The 21,760-nt window shown below is 43.3% G+C and overlaps 2 protein-coding genes across 6 annotated transcripts in view; one reads left to right on the top strand and one right to left on the bottom strand.

The window, feature by feature from the left end:
- The window catches only part of ACOX2 (acyl-CoA oxidase 2), a 32,088-nt gene extending 30,507 nt beyond the window's left edge, over positions 1–1,581 (top strand). The window contains exon 16 of the mRNA XM_004419871.3: positions 1,242–1,581. Coding sequence (XP_004419928.1) covers positions 1,242–1,304 — 63 coding nt within the window. The 3' untranslated portion in view covers positions 1,305–1,581. The remainder of the gene's footprint in view (positions 1–1,241) is intronic.
- A 1,637-nt stretch (positions 1,582–3,218) lies between these two features.
- KCTD6 (potassium channel tetramerization domain containing 6) lies at positions 3,219–12,116 on the bottom strand. Of its 5 annotated transcripts, none has more exons than XM_087431250.1 (3): positions 12,076–12,116; positions 5,879–5,948; positions 3,219–4,611 (listed from the first exon to the last, which is right to left on the bottom strand). In XM_087431250.1, the coding sequence occupies exons 2-3, from the start codon at positions 5,903–5,905 to the stop codon at positions 3,925–3,927; spliced, it is 714 nt and encodes a 237-aa protein (XP_087287376.1). In that variant the 5' UTR covers positions 5,906–5,948; positions 12,076–12,116; the 3' UTR covers positions 3,219–3,924. The 5 variants fall into 5 exon arrangements, with proteins under 5 accessions (XP_087287376.1, XP_087287372.1, XP_087287375.1 ...); XM_087431246.1 differs by lacking the exon at positions 12,076–12,116 and adding an exon at positions 6,139–11,856; XM_087431249.1 differs by lacking the exon at positions 12,076–12,116 and adding an exon at positions 6,895–11,856.
- Between the last annotated feature and the right edge of the window lie 9,644 nt (positions 12,117–21,760).

Genomic DNA, 21,760 nt, shown 5'->3' with positions numbered 1-21,760 from the left:
CCATGTACTGGGGCTTTGGGGAGGAGGAAAAAAAAGAAAAAGAGGAAGATTGGCAACAGATGTTAGCTCAGGGCGAATCTTTCCCTGCAAAAAAAATAAATAAATGAAGTGTATTTTTCTAATCTGCTGTACATAATTTTGAAACTGCGATAAGAGACATTTTTCCTCATTTGTACTAGTAGAAAATAAGTTAAAACAACAGCTACGTTGAAACATGACTTGTAGACACAAAAGTACAAGTGGGAATATATTTCAGTGACGTTTTCTACCGAAAGAAAAGTGTTATGCTAAGTTAAATGTCTTAGAATCATAAGCCAGTCTCTCTTCTGTCTGGGCAGGTTAAGTGTTGAGCCTTATCCCTAGCCAGGATGATGCACTCGCTCATGGTTTACTCTGGCCATGGTGTCTGCTTTTTGGCTCTTTTCCTGATGTGGATGCTATTTCAAGCCAGTTTCTCCAAAGTGAAATGCAAAAGGCTGCTCCCCCTCCCCACATGAATTCATAACTAAGTGATTCCCTATAGATGCAAGCAGTGGAGGAATCATTGGGGATAATTTCAAAACAAGAATCCTATTTTAACCTAATTATTCTATTGTAAAATTTGTCCAAGTCGTTGCTAGATGTGTTAAACACATCTACTCATTCATTCAGTCATTCATTCAACAAATATTTATTGAGCATATACTATATGCCAGAATCCATTCTAGGTACTAAGGATACAGTGGAGAACAAGAGTCACAGACCTTGTCTTCAAGGAGCTTGCAGTTTTAGCCTAGACAGGCAAAAAAGTTAATAAATAAGCAAATATTACAAAAGATGAGACTAGAGCTGTAAAGAAAAGAATCAAGACATTACACTAGAGAAAATGGGGATAACTATTCTGACATAGAATATTGCTTACCTGATTCCACCTTCTGGTTCCTTGCTTTGTGGTTAAAGTTCAGTTTCAAAGAGCTCAAAAAGTCTTTTATTTGTATTAAATTCCAAAAGCAAATGATAAGCTGTTTTTTTAATTGGCCACCTTCATCACAATTTAAAATCTGCATGAGAAAAGGAAGGATGCCCTTTGGAAAAAATGGTTCTCCATATGTTCACACAAAATGAATTTAAAAAATAATTTTAAAAATTAAGAATCTTATGTAATGTTACTTTTTTTAAACTAAAAACTTAATTTGAAAGTAAAAGTCATTAATCCTGGGAGAAATAGTCTGTCTTAATAATGCACTTCTTTCTACAAACAGGGGAACCCTGCCTATGAGAAATATATAAGACCACTACTGCAAAGCTGGAAATCCAAGTTGTGAAATAATCAAGCATTCAAGAGGCACCACTACGTGATAATGGCACTATGGCATATAGATCATTAAAATTTAAAAGTACATATGTGTGTATTTTTAAAAAAGAGTCATTATCTTTTAGAGAGACAGTCTGAAGTGGATGAAATATCTGTGATTTACTTCAAAATAATCCATTGGAGGAACGAGGGAGAATAAATAGTTAAAGTTGGTCAATGGGCACACAAGTGGTTACACTATTCTCTATTTCTAAATATGTTTGAAATTTCCCACAATAAAAAACAGTAGCACTATCCATTTGTAGCATCTATTTTGTTAAATACCAGGGTTTGGCTTTAGATCTAGCAAAAGCCAACAGGCTCATCAGTTATCACTGTCTTTAGCACACATTTATCTGAGGGTTTAAAAGGGCACATACACGATCCTCTCCAAAAGTATATATATATACACTGTACTTGGTGTAATCTAAACAAAATGTAGATCCCTAAGAATGTGACTATCAATTTTTAAAAATCAACTTTCACAGTGAAAATGATTTAAAATTTCATTAAAAAGACATAATTGTCTCAAATTACCCAAATATAATCAAGCTACATTTTTCATATCATTTCCAATTACCCAAATAGAAAAAACACTCAAAATCAAACGCCATCAGACAAATTAAATTGCAAAAAAACTCAGCTGGCTACTTTTCCTAATTTACTCATATAATCATTTAGTTGTTAATAATTAATAAACCTGAGAAAATCTACTAAAAGCAAACTTACCTCCAGTAAACTGAGCAAGGAAGAGATCTCATAAGTTTTTAACTTTTAAAACCTTAGAACAACTAATATTATTCCCATTTCCATACCTGTTTTCAACCCAAATCATTTTATCTTGCATTCACCTCAGCTAACTCAACAACACATAACTGGCTGGGGGTTTCATTTGTTTGTCTCGTAGGTAACCAATAATCAATTTGAAGTAGGAGACAATTTTCTTAAAAGATAACCTCATACTAGTACATTTACTGAAACCCTAGCAACCTGCCAATAACATTAGGAATTTTAGTTTGAAGAGGGTGAAAATGAGATAATTACAGCCTTCTAGATGTCGGTCATTTGTCAAATCTTAAAATAAATTTTCAGAGATATATAGGCACAAATGGATGTAGGTAAGTGTTCTCATCCTCCTTTCAGAGAGAATCTCAGAATCTTCTCATAGAGAGAAGAAAAGGAGTTACCTGCCCCAGGCACACAGCCTCAGAGCTCCACTCCTCCCCTGGAACACCAGGAGGAAATTACCTGACTTCCTTTCATAAGGTGTTCTAGCAAACTAGGAAGTCTCACTATAGTTAACATAATCCCTCCTGTGAGTAACTTCCAAGAAATGGAATCAAATGAACTATGCAAAGTAAGACTATGGCAAAATAAATAAAAGTACATACATATCTCCAACTGTTCCAGATCCTTCACTGACTGCAGTTTATTTCTTCTCCTCAGAGATAAACTTAACCATAATAATAAAATACACTTGTGAGTCACCATAATATACGAGAATAAAGTGGCTAAAGAGTCAGTTTGTCCCTATTCTCAACACAAAAAAAATAAGGGTCATATTCACAGATACGACAATTAGTGGCTTATTGAAGAAAAATCTATAAACTTCAACATAAGTCCTATTTGAAAAAATTTGTCAGACTGTATGTTCACTGTTTAAATATGCACTCTTTTAGACAAAATTAATAATGCCACCTATCCCTGCTTCAATGACACAGTCGAGTTCTATAAACTGCACCCTAAGCTTCCACTGAGTCCTCTTGAATTAAATACAAATGTGCTATAGGCATATATATTGGGACATAAAACAAAAAATGCATACTTTAGACAAGGAATATGATTTTCCCCCTTAAGTAATAATAATCAATAAATACAAACCTAATTTTCATATTTCATTTTTTTATTAGTTTTTTTTCTGGTAGACAGTACACTTGGGAATTATACTGCACCAGGCATAAGAAGTAAGATTTCTACCACAGGGACATTTTGCATTCAGAATCCAATAAATATTTCTAGTCAGACATTTCCATGGCTACAGATATTTGGTTGCTTGATTTATATGCATAGAAAGAAACAGTTGTCATAACTGTAAAAAGCAGTACTTAACAAGTACTTTTAAATGATTGGAACAGTTTTCCTTTAATATTACAATACTGCTTATTGGTTTGGAAACTAGGTCGCCCTACATGATGTTCTGATTTTTCTCAAAGGCATCATGAGTACTCTGTTTATTCTTTCATTCCCGCATTTTTAGCCTTCTAGTTGAGTTAGGGACCATTTAATCAGAAATCGTTTTAGCACTGTAATAAAAAAGCTCTGTTAAGGGTAGATTATATACCATAATGATTTTCTGACTTCTTTTTATAAAAAAGGTATCTGGAGGCTCTGAACAGGCACATGCATACTCAGGGTGAAGGGAACAAAACACAGGAGTCTGCTAAAGCACAAAACTTCCTTCTGGTCCTCAATGCCTTCAAATAAATACAAATATTAAAAAAAAAAAAAATCCCACACTGTGATTTAAAAATAATCAGCCTCTTCCACCTCCTGGAGAGTCAGTTTCCAGGAACTTCTAGGGGGGCTGGAGATCAGTCATCCGTCTTCCGAGCCAGCCTACAGAAAGTCCAGTTGTGCTCCACCGTGTTCTCATTGGCCCGCTCACTCATGTGATGCACCCGGGTGTTGCGGATCGTGAAACCTTGTTTTGTAATGTACTCCATCAGATGGACCCGGAGAGAGACTTCCTGGTGATAATCACAGGGTCCAAAAGTAAAGGAAACCTGGCAATCTCTGGTATCCATCATGTGCTTATTCCACTTCGTAAAATAGTTTGAGATACCTTCTAGTAAGGAATGGACCTTGGTGGTGATGGTTAGTTGGGTTATGATGACAGCTACTGGATTGGAGTACTTAGAAAGCTTCCGAGTACTAGATAACTCCACAACTTCTTCAAAAGTATCCATAGGATACAAAGGCTTAGGGTCATTGAGACACTGAATCAAGGGCTCAATCTGATAAAAATCTGCTTCTTTCCGAAGCAGATCAAATTCCTTAAAATCCAGGGGTAAGGTCAACTCTGAAGTTCTTAAGAAGTTGAGGACATATCGGAAAAGTGGTCCATCTCGATCAATGAAGTAATTGCCTTGAGGGTCTCGAGCTGTGGGGAAGTCCCCCCCAAACATGGCTCCAAGCATGGAATCCGGGTATCGCGTCAACGTGGTGAGAGACGTTGTGTACAAGTGTCCACCTACATTTAACGTGACTGGATCAGTCATCTGAAATTTTTTAGAAAATGATCAGTCATCTGAAATTTTTTAAATCCTAACTTTGTCAATTAAGAAAATTAACAGTAACAAGCAAAGTAAAAGATTCCTTCAGGCTATAATGTATTTAGCAATCCTATAATGCAAAATAGCCTTACTTTCAGTGACAAACCCACCCAGATGAAGGGATCTAACATTTGCTTTCAATAGGGGAAAAAAGGGATAAATACAACTCTTTTACAGATTACACTAAGAAAGGGGGGGCATGACTTCCAAAGCAATTTAATTTCAGGCCCATATCTAGAGGGAAGTTTTCAGGTCAGAGTATATCATGGAAATAGAAAGGCCAAACTAAAATACACTAATTTAAGTCTCTTTCTTATTTAAAAAAAAAAAGAGGACTTTCATTTTTTTTAAGTTAATTTAACATAAAATAGAATAAAAGTGATTGGATAACGTAAAGACATTTACTTTCAACATTTCTTTTGTTTCTCCCCCCTCAAAAAAAAGGGAACGCATAGTGAAATTTATTTGAAAAGTGAAAATTTGTGCAGACCTAATCTTCATAACTTTTTCATGTAAATAACAGTGCCAAATACTAAGTTAAAATACACAGTTTGGTCAACACAATCTCATATACCCAAAGGCTAACAGCAGCTTTCAAATTTCATAATCTGATAGTGTATTCACTTTTGTAACATCAATGTTGCAATTTGGTCTTTAACTTTGAAAAGCAAGCTTCTCTAAATAATACATACCTTCCGTTTCAGAAATCATATTTAAGGAAAAAAATAGACAGACAGACTTCAGGTACTAGGCAAGTAAAATATTTCTTACCAAAGGAAAAAGAAAAATAGGAAGACATGCACATGCAAAAAAAGTACAAGTGGGAGAAGCGGCACCTTCTCAACCGTTAACCTCCCTCGCCACAAGAAAGTGTCCTCTGTGCCATTACCTACTAGACCCTTTTAACAGTCACTCTTCTAGGAAGGAAGAGTTTTAAGAGCACCATACTTTAAAGACCAAAGAATCATGACCTCTCTCAAATAAGTGATTATAAAAAGTTACTTGGAGAGTTAATATTGAATATGCTTACATAAAAACACCAAACCAAATAAAAACAATCAAAAAAAATACATCTAAATTAATTAAGGGGGGGTTGCACCAATTTATAATTTTCATTCTTACAAGATGTGTTATACTTAAGAATACACAAGAAGAGGGAAAAGACACAAAAACAATTTGCCAGCCTTCAAAATGCATCTGCAAAGCCTCTCACCATATAGCCCCAGTCTCCATTATCCATCTGCTCCAGCGCTGCGTCTCCGGGAGCCCAGGTTCCAGGGAGACTGCCGAGGAGAAAAAAACATGTGATAGCGCATGTAACTATGAAAATAGAGAAGAAAGGTTTTTCCACCCAACGGAGCAACCCAAACACTGGAAAACTACTCAGCTTTGCTCAACTAAAACCTGCTACATGGCAAAGATCTAGGGAAGAAAGCATTCCCCCAGGGCCTTCAATGGGGCCTCTATACTTACCACAGGTGCACCTAAGAGACTGACAATCTTCACAGAGAATCATCCTCTACTTAGAGGAGGAGGAAGAGCCTGTTAAGTAAACCAGTCATTCAAATTCTGTTGTCTCTGAAAATTCCGTTTTTAGAATTTCTATAGGAAAACATTATGATTAACTCTACAACCTTATGCTGGTACACACCTCTGATGATCCTTATCAAAGGATCCTTATCCAGGTCATTTAAGAGAAAAAGAGAAAGACTTTTTTTTCATAGCATTTCACCTCAAACTAAACATCTCAGTAAAAGCATGAAAAACCATAAACCTCCAAGACACCAGTATCGCTTTCCAAGAGAAATACATCAGAATAGTATTTTTTACAACATAAAAAAACTAATTATACTTTTAATAATGATATATTTCACTTTGTACAATAATCAAAACAAATAGAAAACAGTTTAAATGCCAAACCATTAGAGCACAACTTGGGGCAAAAAGAACCTTACAAATCTGTATGAGAGTCACTTGGCCAGCACTTTTGGAGAGCCGGGGAGCCATTCTGAAGACACTGATAAATACCCAGATACTAATGATGCCAGTTTGAATTTATTTTTATCTACAATTCAAAAGCACTTAAACAGTTTCCCAGCTACTCAACAGCTTTAGTTAGTTCCCTCTCACACACATCATTCCCCAAATCAACCGGCAAAGCAAACTGCAGAGCAAATTTCAAAAGCTCTGGCAAGAGACAGTAAGAAACATGGATTTATCGGTATTTACCCAGGAAAAGCATCGGCTTTTTTATGTGGTCTTTGAACAGACTCACTTTTCCCACTTTTGGAGGAATCTGGCGCACTATTCCCAGAACAGGCTCTGGCTACAGAAGATCACAAAGGCTCTTTCTCAAAAGGTCACTCAGGCATGTAGAGAACATTTGCATAGCACAGCAGGGGCTGAAATCAGAGCCTGAAGCATCTATTTCTCCACCTTGCAAATTCTTCAAAGCAAACAAGCTAAAATGTGGACCAGACAACGTGCAGTCAGTTTTTATTCTGCACACTCAGCAGCTAGATATAGATAGGCCTCCACATGCAACAGGGTGAGAAATGGAACAAATGTCAAATTCAGGGCTGTTGTGACAACCTTTCATTCCCGACTTGCTTCACAAACAGTATTTGAAGTAAACAGAACCAAGAAACAGGCTTTACCAATTTGTTTATTAGAAGCATCTGATTCAGTTACTGATACAACAGGCAGCTCAGTAACTGAGAGATTTAAAAGGCCAGTCATCCAAAAGTTCTGGAAAGATGCTCATCTTTGGCATCTTCCCATCAACCAAAGTATTCATTCTTGACAGCCTCAAAAATAATTCAGTCAACCAAAACATTTATTGTAGGTCAACTGGGGGGCGGGGGGGAGAAAAGCCCATCCACAAGGTGGATACACAGAAACAGGATATGTACAATCCTTGCTCTCATGGAGCATTCACTCTATGAAGAAAGGCAACATGTAATAACTGAAGTACAGAACAGAATTCTACAGCACTATATAATAGATCGACTGGCAGACGCCTGCAGGAAAAAAGAGCAACAACAATTCCAAATGGGAAAATGGGAGGACTTCCGAGAAGAGCTCGCTCAGTAGAACTCTGCAGGAATATTTGGACAACCTGAGAAGAGATTCTAGAACGAAGAAACAATTTAAGTAAAAAGGGGGGGGCCTTTTATCCCCACAACATTCCTGATACGTAAGCAGAGCGTGAATTACTGTCCCCATTTTAGAGATGCAAAATAGAGAAACAGCAGATTAAGTGACTTACTCAAGGCCCCACAGCTGAAAAATAACAATAAGAACTTGGGTTTTCTGACTCCTAGTCTAGATGTTTCCCTAAATCCCCTCCTTAGGCGGAAATCGACAGAATCTGAGAAACAAGAAACTGAAAGGATTAACCTTAAACCTCCTACAGCCATCTATTAACCCTATCCACCTAGTAGGGATTTATTTACAAATTTAACAGTAACTCAGTCTAAGTGAAGGGTCATAATGAGTTTTTAAAAATTCCCCTGAGGCAAAATAGCAAGAACCTACTCACTAGCACTATTGAAGGCTGCGGTCCTGTCTTAAGTGAAGTAAAGAACTCCAATCCACGAATATCCAAAAGGTTAAATGAGAAATGGGAGACCAAAGACAAGGAAAAAACCAGACATCGTCAATATTGCAGCTGTTATGCAAGGTCTATCCACTATTAATCCTTCCTTTTCTTTTTTACCGCTAAATCAAAACAAGATAACTTCTTGAGCAATCATAAAACGAAAATTAGATGATGCTCCTGAATCTGTCCACAACAAAAGCCAAGGTCCTGTTCCAGTACAAAGATGTAATGAAACCTTTAAGCTTAATAATTCAGGAAAGCAATTATAGGAATCTATATAAGCCCATGTTTCTTAAAAAGCACCCAAAAGCCTTCCTACACTTGTGTATAAGATCCATCAAAATAAAACGAAGTTACTATTAGTCACTTCCAATAACAATGACTAAACTGTCCCAAAAAATCAAATTGTTCACTAAAGAACTCCAAAGGAAAAAACTGTATTGATTAGTTTAAATTTTACCTCTATTTCTTACTTCTAAACATCCCCTGTGGAGATGCTTAGATACAGCAAGAAACGAAAAAAAAGCAGAAAGATTCCTGGTCATCCGGAGGCTGGATAATCAGCCTCTGAATTGATGACTATTAGCAATATCTCAGAGACAATGTAGATGAATGAAATAAAACATAATCCAAAAGAATTTCCAGAATAGCTGCAATCTCTTCTACTAAATCATTTTCCAGAGCTGCTAACAATTAAAAAAATGATCCATTTGCTTTTCATCCTCTCCCCCTTCTGGCACAGTCTCCAGTGCAGGGCTTAATGAGAAGTTAAATGACCACAAGACAGGCAGCAGAAGGAAGATATTGAAATGGGCATCAAATGGGCCTGTTTTACTTGATGAAGACAAAGGAAAATCTAATATTTCAGAAAATTTGCCAGGAATGGAGAGTATGAGGGTAACGATGAAAAAAATTTTCCTTTAAAGTGACTTTCCTTACTAAAGATCATTTCAAACAGTGAATGCAACCAAGCACAAACAATTATAAAGTTCAAAGAAAGGCTTCTGACCTGTAAAATCAGTTCACCTGAAAAGATCTGACCTCTGGCGCAAATAAAATTCTTGTGGAAACAACTGGCTGACCGTTCCCAAAGAACATAAAGCAATACTGAAAATTCACCCACATTTAAGCTTGAAAGGTTAACTATGACTAATGTATAAATTCTGACAGTGTAATGTTAGCAGACAATTAAGTTAAGGAAAACACACACTAGAGAATTTATAAAAGCCTTAACAGAAATTGCTAAGAATTTTCTAAAGTAGCAAACCTAAAAAATGCACAATTCAACAAGTTAATAACTTAATGAATAACCTAAGAACCCCTGAAAGCCATATTCCTCACCACTGCAGAACTGCAATTAAAGGCTTTCTGGTTATGACAAACTAACTTAGGATAAACCCAGAATATTTATGTTTTCTGCTACAGACTAAGACTAAGAATTCTCCAGGACAAAAGTCCTACTCCTACATAGCAACCTATACATTGCAATCCACACCTCCAAACTTGAATAAATAATAAAAACCTGTAATTACTGCCTTCCCAAAGTTTCCAGGTAGCCCTTTTAAAAAGCTTTTCTACTGAAATCTTTGTATCTGGCATTCAGAAAAGAAGACACAATAAATTCCATCTATACATACCTTCAAAATTACCTTTGTACTGAATTTCTCTGTTCTTGAAATGTGGGAGTTTGAAAGTGAAATACTTTTTATAGTAACTAGTTCAGCGACATCTAAAGGAGTCTTCGGGTTAACAGTCACATACAGGCTGGCACAAGTGGCCAGGTGCACAAGGAGAATGTGATTATGGTGTTAGGTTACCCTGAACCATACCACCGCAGAAATGGATTGTTTTTTCCTAAAACTAATTTTTTTTTTCCTCTCTCCTCTCTCCATGTGGTCTAGAAGAAAGGTACTTTAGGTTGAAAAGTGACCTTAATACTAAAGAGCTGTCACAAATAGTCACAAAATCATAAAATTCCTCTAACCCTCAGTTTCTACAAGATAACACAGGGTAATACTGCCTTCCCCAAAGTAATGATACCACAGGCACAACACCAAGGCAACAGCTAACCCAAAGGGTAACAGATCAGGACTTGGGTTCTGAGTCACATGCAGGCCAGTGCAGAGGAAAGAGAACTGGTTACTGCTGAGGATCTGTATCCCAATTCTGCTCTGTTAGTAATTATGAGACCCTGAGTACATCATTCTTTATGGCCAGCTTCTTGTTGGCAGAAAAGGAGAAAATAAGCGAGATCATGCATAGAAAACCATTTGTAAACTGGCAAGTATTAAACAAATGTGAAAATACTAGTGGCAGGAGCATCAACAAAATTTCTGTGGTAAACTGAGAAACTTGAGAGTGTGAACACAAGTAATTTAGAGCACTGGCATGGAGACAGGGCATATATGCAAGAGAAGCCTTCTTAATTTGTTTCCAGTCTCCCCAGATCCTCCTTTCCCCAGAGCTCCAGAAGGAGAAGTACAGGTAAAGAGGAGTACTCAGCTGTTACAGAGACCACCAGACATCTGAGCTCTCGATCACAGAAGGAACTTCTCTCTAAAGCATGACTCAGGATTATCTCCACGGTAAAGCCGAATCCCAGTAAACATGCATATTCTGTTTTAAACAGACTCCAAATATCAAAATCCAAGACACATTATAGAAGGATTCACCCTAGGATTCCTTTCGTGGCAATGCTTTGGTTAAAATGTGACTTGTGGAAATTCAAATCACACAAACCTTAGGAGTGGCATCTATGGCTGTCCTGACCACTGAATCCTTAGTATCTATCGCATTACACAAAACGAAGTAGGAGAATGGACTGATAGTTCTCAAAGCCAGTTCTCTCAACCTACCAAACCTGCAGACAAAAACATTTTTCCTTTTCCTAGCTACATATTTGTTCATCTGAAAACATCTCAGTCTTGGGCTCAGGCCTGTGCTAAACGCTGTGGCCCAGCTTCTTTCCTATCCTGCCATCAGTCATGTACTTGGGCATTTGTGACAGCAAGAAAATGAACATGCCAAGGGGCAACGGTAAGAGACACTCGGCTACCCCAGACATTCTTAGCCAAACCAGGTCACCCCGGGTCTCTTCGCCACTCAAACCTCTTCTATCACCAAGTCCTAGAAGTGGATTTACCAACTTGTTCTAGAACTGGTATACCTGAACAGAAACATAACTTCAGCAGAATGCCCAAACAGGATCTCTGTTTCATTTCTCCCGTCCCACCCCCAGCCAGCCTCCACGACCGTCGGCCCAGCAGGTGCTTCAGGGGCTCCCCATGACTGCGGCCATTTATCACCCCTGACAACAAGCATTAAAAACGCCAAGACACACAAATCTGGGCATAAAGAACTCAGCGGCAGTCAGAGTGTCTCTTCGGGGCAGAAAACCCCCGTAGGCTTTAAATGAGGGCAAACGGTGGCTAATAAGCGCCACCCCTAAAAACAATCATTCTCGAGCAAACCTCGAGGTGTCCCCGTCCGGGCCGTGCTTCGCTGCTGCCCTGACCCGGCCCCAGCGTGGGACGGGAGATGCTCCGGGCCCGGGCGGGGGGCGCGCGCCGGAGCCCCGAACCCAGGTCCCCCGACAGCGCGCGTGCCCGCCAAGCGGCCCCGGAGCCCCCGCCCAAGCCCGGCCGCTCGGCCGCGGGCTCGTGCCAGCCCCGGAGCGCGCCGCCCGGGCTCCCCGCGGGGGCCTCAGCGCGCCCCCGCCCAGGTTCTCCCCAGCCCGGCTCCCCGGGCCGCTCCGCGCCGGCTTCTCCTCGCGCCCGTCCCTCCCGAACCCCGGGCCCGCCCCCACCCACGGCGCGGCGGCGGCGGCGGCGGCGGCGGCCCGGCCGGGAGACGCCGGCGGCCCGAGAGCGCGAGCGCGAGGACGAGCGAGCCCGCGCCCGGCGGCGGCGGCGGCGGCGGCGGAGGCAGAAAGGACGACTGAGCCCGCGCCCGGAGTTGCGGCTCCTGCCGCCCGGCGCGGGCGGCGCCTTCCCAGCAGAGCCGCGGCGCCACGAGCGCGGGCGCCCCCTAACGGCGGCGGCGCGGGCAGAAGGCCAGAGGGCCGGAGGGCCGGAAGAACTCAGCCCGGTGCAGCCTGGACCCCAGCACGGTCAGGCCAGCTTCGCTGCAGCCCCGAAGCCACACCCCGAGGCCCCAATCCCGCCCCCGAGGCCCCGCCCCGAAACCACGAGGCCCCGCCTCCGCCCTCAGTTGGGGATCAGCCCAGCTCCCGGCAGTCTTGGCTGAGTTCTCGTTCTCGGGCCTAGGGTCCCCAGAGCTGTTTCTCTTGTCATTTCACGAGCATGTATGGGGCACCGACTATGTGCCAGGCCTGAGGGGTACAGCGGCCACCAAGACAGAGGGGGGTCCTAATGAGAGGAGAAAACAGACAAGACTCAAGGAAACAGCGGGTAGACAAAATAATGACAAGTTGTGATCATAAGTGTTGGAAGGTGCATGATTAGAGGAATTAGATAGAGAACAAGGGGAGGGGTCCTCTGCTTCAGACGCAGTGGCCAAGGAAGACCTGGACATCAGGCCTGTGGCCAGAGCTCCTGCTGGCCTTACCCTCCGTTGGGGGAGGCGACACTGTAATAAGGTCACCTATCCAGTATGGTGGGTAGGGAAGGGCAGCCAGGTGGAGAGAAGGCAGAGCTGACTTCAGCAGAGAAAATGACGGCTGCAAAGGCTCTGAGGTCTGAAGCAGCTGGCCCTGGATGAGGCGCTCACCGGTATTGTCCTCATTTCGCCGAGAAGGAAGCCAAGGCTGCAGAGGGTGCGGAATAACCTAAAGTCTCAGAGCTAATTGGTCTCCAAGTATAGACTCCTTCCAAACCCATTCGCTTCCCACTAACCAGATCTGTCTCCTTCGGCGAGGGACCAGGTATATGATGTTGCTTCGCCATGTCCCCTTCTCCGCCAGGATAACCACCGGCCTTAGGAACTCACTTGCGTTTCATGTCTGCATGCGCGTGAGCTGGCTCTGGGGTTTAACTTTTATTGGCATGATCATCACAGTCATATCTGATATGGTTTTTCTCTGAAAACTCAAATCGATAGGTTAAATACGTAGACATATGCTTCATCAACATAATTGAGTGCTAAATTATCAAATTCAAAAAGTCTAGGTGAGGATACAGGGAAATGTATGTAAAAACAAGCAGTGCACAAAATGGTATACCTGGTATAATCCTAATTTTATTTTTAAAAACATAAATATACATAGACAAAAATTTTGAAGGAAATACACCAAATCATTGATCATAGTTCTCTAGGTAGTAGGATGGGAGTGATAGTGACATTATTTCTTAATGTTCTTCTGAATTTTCTATATTTTCCAGAATGCATGGATATTGAATTCATAATCAGAAAAATACAATTAGTTTTATTTTTCATAAAAGAAAGACAATACCGAAATTACCCAACACTCAGACCTCCAGCATTTGGTGCCACTGAAAATCCAGAACTGCCCCTGGCTTACTGGTGTCGTTGGAAGAGTCATTTCCCCTCTTGCGGCTTCTATTTCCTCAACTAAAAACTGAGAGGAATTAACTTTGTCGGTAGTTTACTCAGAACTATACCTACATATCTCTTAAAGGTTTAGTTGCTATTGTAAATTATATTTTCAAATTTATATTTTTTATTGATTATTGATTATTATTTTTATATCATAATCTTGTATTCAACAAACTTGAACTCTTTCTTAGTTCTAATGTGTTCATAGGCTGTCTTGAATTTTCTGTGTAAATAATCATAGAGTCTGCAAGTAATGACATGTGGTACATTCCTGTCCGGTCTTTATTTTCTTTCCCTTTCCTTGTTTTACTGCACTGACTAAAACCTCCAACACAATGTTGAATAGCAATGATGATAGTGGGTATTTCTATCTTGTTCTTGACTGCTTCTAATATGTCACCATTAAATATGGTGTTTGCTGTAGATTTTTGATAGATACCCTTCATCAGGGTAAGGAAGCACTATTCTGCTTTATTATGAATGGATGTTGAATTTTATCAAATGTGAGGGTTTATTTCCTCAAATATAATGAATTACAATCATGGATTTTATTATATTAAATCTTCCATGGGGGCCAGCCCAGTGGCATAGTGGTTAAGTTCATGCGCTCCACTTTGGCAGCCCAGGATTCGCAGGTTCAGATCCCAGGTGTGGACCTACACACCATTTATCAAGCCATGCTGTGGCAGGCATCCCACATAAAATAACAGAGGAAGATGGGTACAGATGTTAGCTCAGGGCCAATCTTCCTCAACAAAAAGAGGAGGATCAGCAACAGATGCTGTTAGCTCAGGGCTAATCTTCCTCACCAAAAAAAAAAAAAAAAATCAAAAAACAACCTTCCACGCATTCCTGGAATACACACACATTGATGATGTGTAATTTTTTTAATATAGTGCTGGATTCCATTTGTTAGTATTTCATTTAGGGTTTTTGCCCTGTGAATGAGAGATGACTACTATTTTCCTCCTATTCTGTCCTTGTCTGATTTTGCTATCAAAGTTACATGAGCCTCATAAAATAAATTAAGGACTGGGTCTGTTCACTAGAGCAGGTTCAGTAAGACTGAGATTTTCTGTAGTTTGTATTTTCTATAGGATTCTCCTGTAAAACCATCTTAGCTTGGGGCTTGGAGGCAGAAAGCATTTGCACTGGAAGCTGTTTTCCCCCAAAGAGCTCAGGTGGCCAGCCTGTGGGGGAAGGCCAGCTTCTGGTTTGCAGCTGTCCCTGGCCCCTCTGGGCCTCCCTTTTCCACCTGGCCTCCAAGCATCCAGGTTCCCATGGTGAAGAGATGGCCTGGATAAGCCTTGTCTGCCCCATGACCAGGCTAGCCTGAAGGGGGCTGTTTATTATGGCAGCTCCACTGTTACTGGAAGGAATGCAGCCCAGCAGGGTGCCAGGAGGACAAAGCAGAAAGCAGCAGTTGACAAAATTGATTGTTACTCTTAGAGGAAAGTGGGAATTAAGCCTGGAGTTCTGAGTCCCACCCACCTCCTCCTCTCCTTCCAGCTCTCATTCCCCGTCCACCTCACCTGCCACATGTCAGGAGAATGATGCGCCTTCAGGGGACTCCCTGGCCCCCTCCTCTGCCCACTTTTGGATTGACTTGCATTGCACTGTCCTCTCCTCATAAGGTGGCTGGGGATCTGCCTCCTATCCAGGTGGCCCCTCCTGGGCTCTGGGCCCATGCCCTTCTCCAGTCCTTGAGCCTCTCTAGGTTCAGATCTGCACCCCTGCCTCTCCAGGCCCCTGCCATCAGCAGATAAACAGCCCCAGGACTCTATCTGACATTAAATAACTCTCAGACCTCTCGCTTGACCACATCTTCCCCCATCCCAGACCCCCTACCCCAGGATCCCCCTCCCTTTTTTTTGCTGTGTGAGATGTGAGATATGCCTACTATTTCCCTCTCTTATTTCCTCCTTTTATTTTTTTTATTTTTTATTTTTGTGAGGAAGATCAGCCCTGAGCTGACATCCATGCTAATCCTCCTCTTTTTTTGCTGAGGAAGACCGGCTCTGAGCTAACATCTATTGCCAATCCTCCTCCTTTTTTTTCCCCAAAGCCCCAGTAAATATTTGTATGTCATAGTTGCACATCCTTCTAGTTGCTGTATTTGGGACGCGGCCTCAGCATGGCCAGAGAAATGGTGCGTCGGTGCGCGCCGGGGATCCGAACCCAGGCCGCCAGTAGCGGAGAGCACGCACTTAACCGCTAAGCCACGGGGCCGGTCCTCTTATTTCCTCCTTGTCTGGTTTTGCTATCAAAGTGACATGAGCCTCATAAAGTAAATTAAGGACTGGGTCTATTCACTAGAGCAGCTTCTATAAGACTGAGATTTTCTGTAGTTTGAATCTTCCGTAGGATTCTCCTGTAAACCATCTTGGTTTGAGGCTTAGGAGTGGAAAGCATTTACACTGACACTCCAAGCCACAACATTCAACCTGGCCTCAGGGCCCACCTCTCCAGCTAAATAGCTCTCATGGGGTCACCACGAATCTCCCTGTTGCTGAATCCAAAAGAACCTCCTCAGACGGCCCCCTCCCCAGGCCTCGCTGTGTAGATGCCGTTGACCACACCCTCCGAGAGACAGCCTCTTCCCCTGGCTTCCAGGATGCCCTGTTCTAGTTTTCCTCCTTCCTCTGCAGCTGCTCCTCTCAGACTCATGGAGATGCTCCTCCTCTTGCTTTCCCATCCCTTATGCCCCGGGTTCTGGCCAAGGCCATCATCCTCTCCTCTCCATCCACCCCTCTCTGTGGGCTGGCTCAGCCCCCTCCATGGATTCCATTATTGTCTCTAAGCCAAAGGATTCCCAAATCCATACCTCCAGCCCAGGCCTCTCTCCTGAACTCCAGACCTACAGCTGCTGCACATTCTATGGCCCCTCCTTTCTGCTAAGTGGTAGTGCTTTTACCCTCTGGATCAGTTCTCTGTTGCCACACAAATTATCCCAAAACTTAGGGGCTTACAACAACAAGCATTTCTTAGGTCAGTTTCTGTGGGTCAAGTATGCAGAAGCAGACTAGGTAGGTAGCGGATCTTGCAGTCTGGATGTCACCTGGGGCTGCAGTCAGCTGAAGGCTTGGCTGGGGCTGGAGAATTCACTTCCAAGCTCACTCATGTAGTATTTATCAGGAAGCAGTAGTTCCTCTTCACATGAGCCTCTCCTGACAACGTGGTAGCTGGCATCCCGAGAGCGAGTGACCTAAGAGAGAACAAGACAGAAGCCACAATGTCTTTTATAACCCAGCCTTGAAGGTGACATACCCGTGGTCCCTTGGTTTCACAGACCAACCATATTACAGTGTGGGAGGGCACCACACAAGACGTGAATACCAGAAGGCAGGGACCATTCGGGGTTGTCTTAGAGGCGCCCACCACACCCTCACAACAACTCTGAGGGCAGATTACCCACATCATCCCATGGTACACATGAGAAGTCATTGGTCAAGCCACACAGCCAAGTGTGAGAAGAGAGATTTGAATACAGCTCTGCCTGTCTCCCCATGGTTTTTTCCTCCTTCACAGTCCGTCCTCTGATGGTCCACCACAAGTTTCCTCACATTCAACATGTGCAAACCTGAGCCCTCTCACCTCACCACCCCCAAACCTCCCAAGTCCCCAGCTCAGTTCAGCAAACGGCTCCACCATCCTCCATCTGTCCAAACCAGAAGCCTTGAGTCACGCCTGCTCCTCCCGCCCCCTCACTTCCCAGTGCCAGATAACCCAGCCCTGCCAAGTCTTCCTCCTCAGTGCAGCCTGGACCCATCTCTCCTTCTCTCTCTCTTCATTCCACCACCTTCATGCTGGGCCAAGCCACCAACTTGTCCGTCCTGGACATCTGCAGTAGCCCCCTCCCTGATCTCCCTCATTCTCTTTGTCCCCACACTACCCATTCTGTCCTCCTCTCTCCAGCATGAGTCACCTTTAAGAACGCAAAGCTGGTTGTGTCACCCTGCCTGCTTTAAACTCCTTCAGTGGCTCCCGCTGCCTTCAGGATCCAGCCCAAATTCCCTCGGATGTCATCCGGCCCCTGCCCACTCGTCCAGCCTCCTCCTCTACCCCCCAGGCCACATTTCAGTATCTGGGACCCATTGCACATTTTTTCACTCCAGGGCCTCCATTATGCTATTCCCTTAGCCTAGAACACTCTTCCCCCTTAGCATGCCTGTCCCCTCATCCTTCAGCATATTGTTACCTCCTCAGAGAGGCCTTTCCTGACCTCCCAGCCAGGCTGATGGCCCCAGCTATACCTTCCACAGCGGCTGTCCTTCTCTTTCCCCACCTCAATGCTTCTTGGCTGAACTGTGAGGTCCCTGAGAGCAAAGCTGTGTCTTTCTGGCCCTCAACAGCACCCTAGAACATGCCTGGCCCTTAGCACATACTCAACAACTATGGGACAGTTTGGTGCATGCTCTCTACTCCCTCCTCTCCCCCTTGCACTCCACACTCCAGCCACTGGACAATGTTCAGTTCCTTAAAGGAAGCATGAGAGTCCTCACCTCAGGGTCTTTGCACATGCTATTCCCTCTACAGGGATACCCTTCCCTCCCGTTTCCCCTTTTACTCAGCTAACTCCTGTATATTCATCAAGAACCAGGGTTGCCAGATTCAGCAAATGAAAATACAAGATGCTCACTTAAATCTGAATTTCAGATAAACAACGAATAATTTTTTCAGTGTAAGTATGTCACAAATATTGCATTAAATACAAGCATCCTGTATTTTATCTGGCAACTCTAGCAGGAATCAGCACCAGTACCCCCACCTTTGGGAGATCTCCCTGGCCTCTACCCCCACCCCCTTAGGTCTGCTCACCTCCCATCCCTGGGCTCCCAAACCACCCCGCTGCTTGCTCCCACTGAGCATACAGCTCACTCTGTTTTGAAATTGTCCGTTACCACCTAGAATGTGACCTCCATGACAGAGAAGACTGTGTCTCAGTCTTCATTCAGTGTCTCTTTTCGCCTGGGACGACCCTGGTCACAGGAAATGGTCAGTAAGGTTTACTGAGTGGAGAAATGAAAAAGCACCGAAGAGAAAAAAATAAACAAGATGGAAAAGGGAACCAGCAAACGAAACTTGGCCCAAAAAACAGATGAATCTCACGGATGATTACCCACAGTGGGGAGCTCCCCTTCCCACCCCACCTCCACGCCCCGTCTTGCCTCGCTAGTTAGAGCCCCCACCCCCCAGCCCAGCCTCAGGGAGCCTTAGGATTGGTGGAGCAGGAATGTAAAAAGAAACAGTCTGTGTCCCTTTAGCAGGTTTTCCAAAACAGCCTCTTGACCATTCAAATGGGAGGCCCTGTGGGGTGCATGGTGGGAGTGTATGCCTCAGCCGTAGATTGGAAAGGGCTCTGAGGAGCCCCTGGGTGGGGAGGTGCCCCCAAATGTTGAAAGGTGCTGGTCCATTGCTCAGAGAGCTATTGAAGTCCAGGCAGGTCACCTGGCAGCTGAACCTACATTCAGTCCCCCTGTGGCCTTCCAATAACCTCCCATGACCCCTCCCAAGATGGGGATGGTCCCTATGGACCCCAGAAGGTAAAGGACCCTACAGCAGCTAATTGTATGGATTATCTGGACCCAAGACTTTGCTGAGCTCCTTCCAACTACCCCTCCTGGAATATTTGGAACAGCCAAGGAACAGGCCAGTGGGGAAACTCGCTCCACTCTGCATCTCTTGGTGGCGGGTTCTGTTCCTTCTGTGTCTGTCTCTCCCTCCCTCGCCCTCAGTCGCCTTTGGTCCTTGTGTCACTGGTTTCACCAGCTGAGACTCTCTTGGGGCTGGTAAAAGTGTTCCTTAGCCTTTGACTCACTGGCTGCCCTGACTGGGAACTCATTTCTAAACAGTCTCCCCCATCCGCCCCTGGGGACCGGCTCCAGTCCCTCTGCACACTTGCCCCAGCCTCTAGGCCCCCCTCCAGCACAAGTGACCCTTGCAGCCGGCAGTTTCCATTGCCTCCCCCACTTCCAGCCGTGCAGATGCTTTGGTAAGTTTGACAAGGGCATTGTTCCTCTTTATAAGGCTTCTAATTACCTATTATTTCTGATCCTCTCTTTAATCAGCTTCCAGAACTCTGCTGGGAGCTACAGAACCGCGAAGAGGAATCTGCTTCTCACCAGTGTTCAGAGAGAGGCCCTGTGGTTGTCCTTGATGTCATGGTCCTCTTCGCCGTTATGACTCTGTAATTAGAGAGAATGGACCTGACGTTAGACTGGGAATCAGAAGCTCTGGCTTCTGTCTTTAGTCCCATGAGTGTCTCAGGGTGCCACATCTGACAAGTTCACGGGCCTTGAGAGTCCTTATATGTCAAATGGGAATAAAGCTGCCTGACCATAGCATAGCCAGCTGGCGTGCAGGAGGCAAGACTACTCTGGATTCTGAATTCTCACCCTCCCTGACAGCTCAGTGCTCACAACGCTCATCAATAACACATTTCAGGCCTTGATTGTCACCCGCCTCATTCCTAATCCAAACCACTTCCTCTGCACGTGTTTGCTTATTTAGCAAGAGTTTATTCACTTGCAAAACACAGCTCCTGCCTGTTCTGTCCAGTCTCTCCCAGGCTGGGTCTCTCCAGGTCCTATGGCCTTTCCTTCCTAATACAACCAAGGCCTCTCTTTCCACAAGTCCTCCTGCATGAATGCCCACCCCCTCCCTCAACCCAATGAAGGCGCACTCGTGCACCCCCTACCCCCCCAAATGCATCACTTTTGTCAAGGAGTTCTGCAGGACTCTGTCTGAAATATGCTTGTATTACCTTTAGAGAGTTCCTATGTTTTACACAAAGTGCAAATAGCAATATTTGTAAAGCTGCCATAGTACAGGATCTGTTCTTGTTCTAAGAGCTTCTGAAATAAAAGGTATGATTAACAGGCAGGAATGCTATTTTAAACCTATTAAAATGTCCCTTGGGTTTCAGGATGATGGTGGGGGTTAACACCTCAATGGCTAACAGTGGATCCATTGTTAGTTATCCTGGCAAAAATGAGAGCATCATGTAGAGAAGTAACTATAGTAACCGAGTGAAGAGCCATCTTTCAAGATTCAGAATTCTGTTACACATGTCACTTATTTCCTGTTACTGACGTCAGGTCCCCAGACATAAGCAAAGCACACTGGATGGGACTCCAACTTGCTCTCTGGCTCTGTCACTCACCAGCAATGCGGGCTTGGACCCACTCAGGAGACCACAGCCTCAGTTTCCTTAGCTGTAAAATGGAATAAAATAACTCCTTGGCAGGGTTGTTGTGACAATGAAATAAGGCAATTAAAGTATGAAAAACTCTGATAATGCAGTGCCTGGCGTGAAGTCGGCACACAACAAATCGGTAGCTCTTATTATAATAACTAATTGCTATACTGCTGATTTGAAAAGATAAATATAGAACTGAAACTCTGGCAGGCAGCAGGAGAACTAGGCTGAGAGAGGGGGATTTTTTGAGACTGATGATTAGATTGCTCCACCAAGGCCTCTCAAAACATCCATTTATTTTGGTTGCAAGTTGAGTATTGTCCACTTTGATAATTGTCATGAATAATTAAGGGACAATGGCTTCTTCTGACGTTCTTACAGCACTTGTGTGATTAGCTAAATATATCTTTTTATAACCCTTTCTTTATTAAGACTCACAAAATCTAAACTAACATTGTCAAACTAAGTTGGCAGGGTGATATAATTATACAAAATAATACATAGGAAAGTAATAACTTTTTATTACTTGGGAAGAAATGGTGCCCCCATCTTGGCTGAATTTTTTTTTTTTTAGTAAATTTTGTTATTGGGGTATAACATTCATATAGAAATGTGCACAAAGCACAAATGAACGGCTTGATGAATTTTCACCAACAACCAGATCAAGAAACAGAACATCACCAGGACTGTAGAAGCCCCTTTGCGCCCCCTCCAGGCTGATCATTTCTTTTCCTGTGCTCTCTTTTCTCCTCTTCCTCCTCCTCCTTTTTCTTTGAGATATA

The sequence above is a fragment of the Ceratotherium simum genome, chromosome 5 (genome assembly GCF_057802395.1).
Source record: "Ceratotherium simum simum isolate JZ-2026a chromosome 5, ASM5780239v1, whole genome shotgun sequence".
Lineage (NCBI taxonomy): Eukaryota > Metazoa > Chordata > Mammalia > Perissodactyla > Rhinocerotidae > Ceratotherium > Ceratotherium simum.
The sequence above is the reverse complement of the archived record's forward strand: the minus strand, read 5'-3'. Positions and strand labels throughout refer to the sequence as shown.

Excerpts from the sequence above, each read along its gene's own strand:
- KCTD6 (XM_087431250.1), bottom strand. The coding sequence starts at position 5,905 with ATGGATAATGGAGACTGGGGCTATATG. Across the intron at positions 4,612-5,878 it reads ATGGAGACTGGGGCTATATG|ATGACTGATCCAGTCACGTT; the intron begins GTGAGAGGCTTT and ends AAAAAATTTCAG.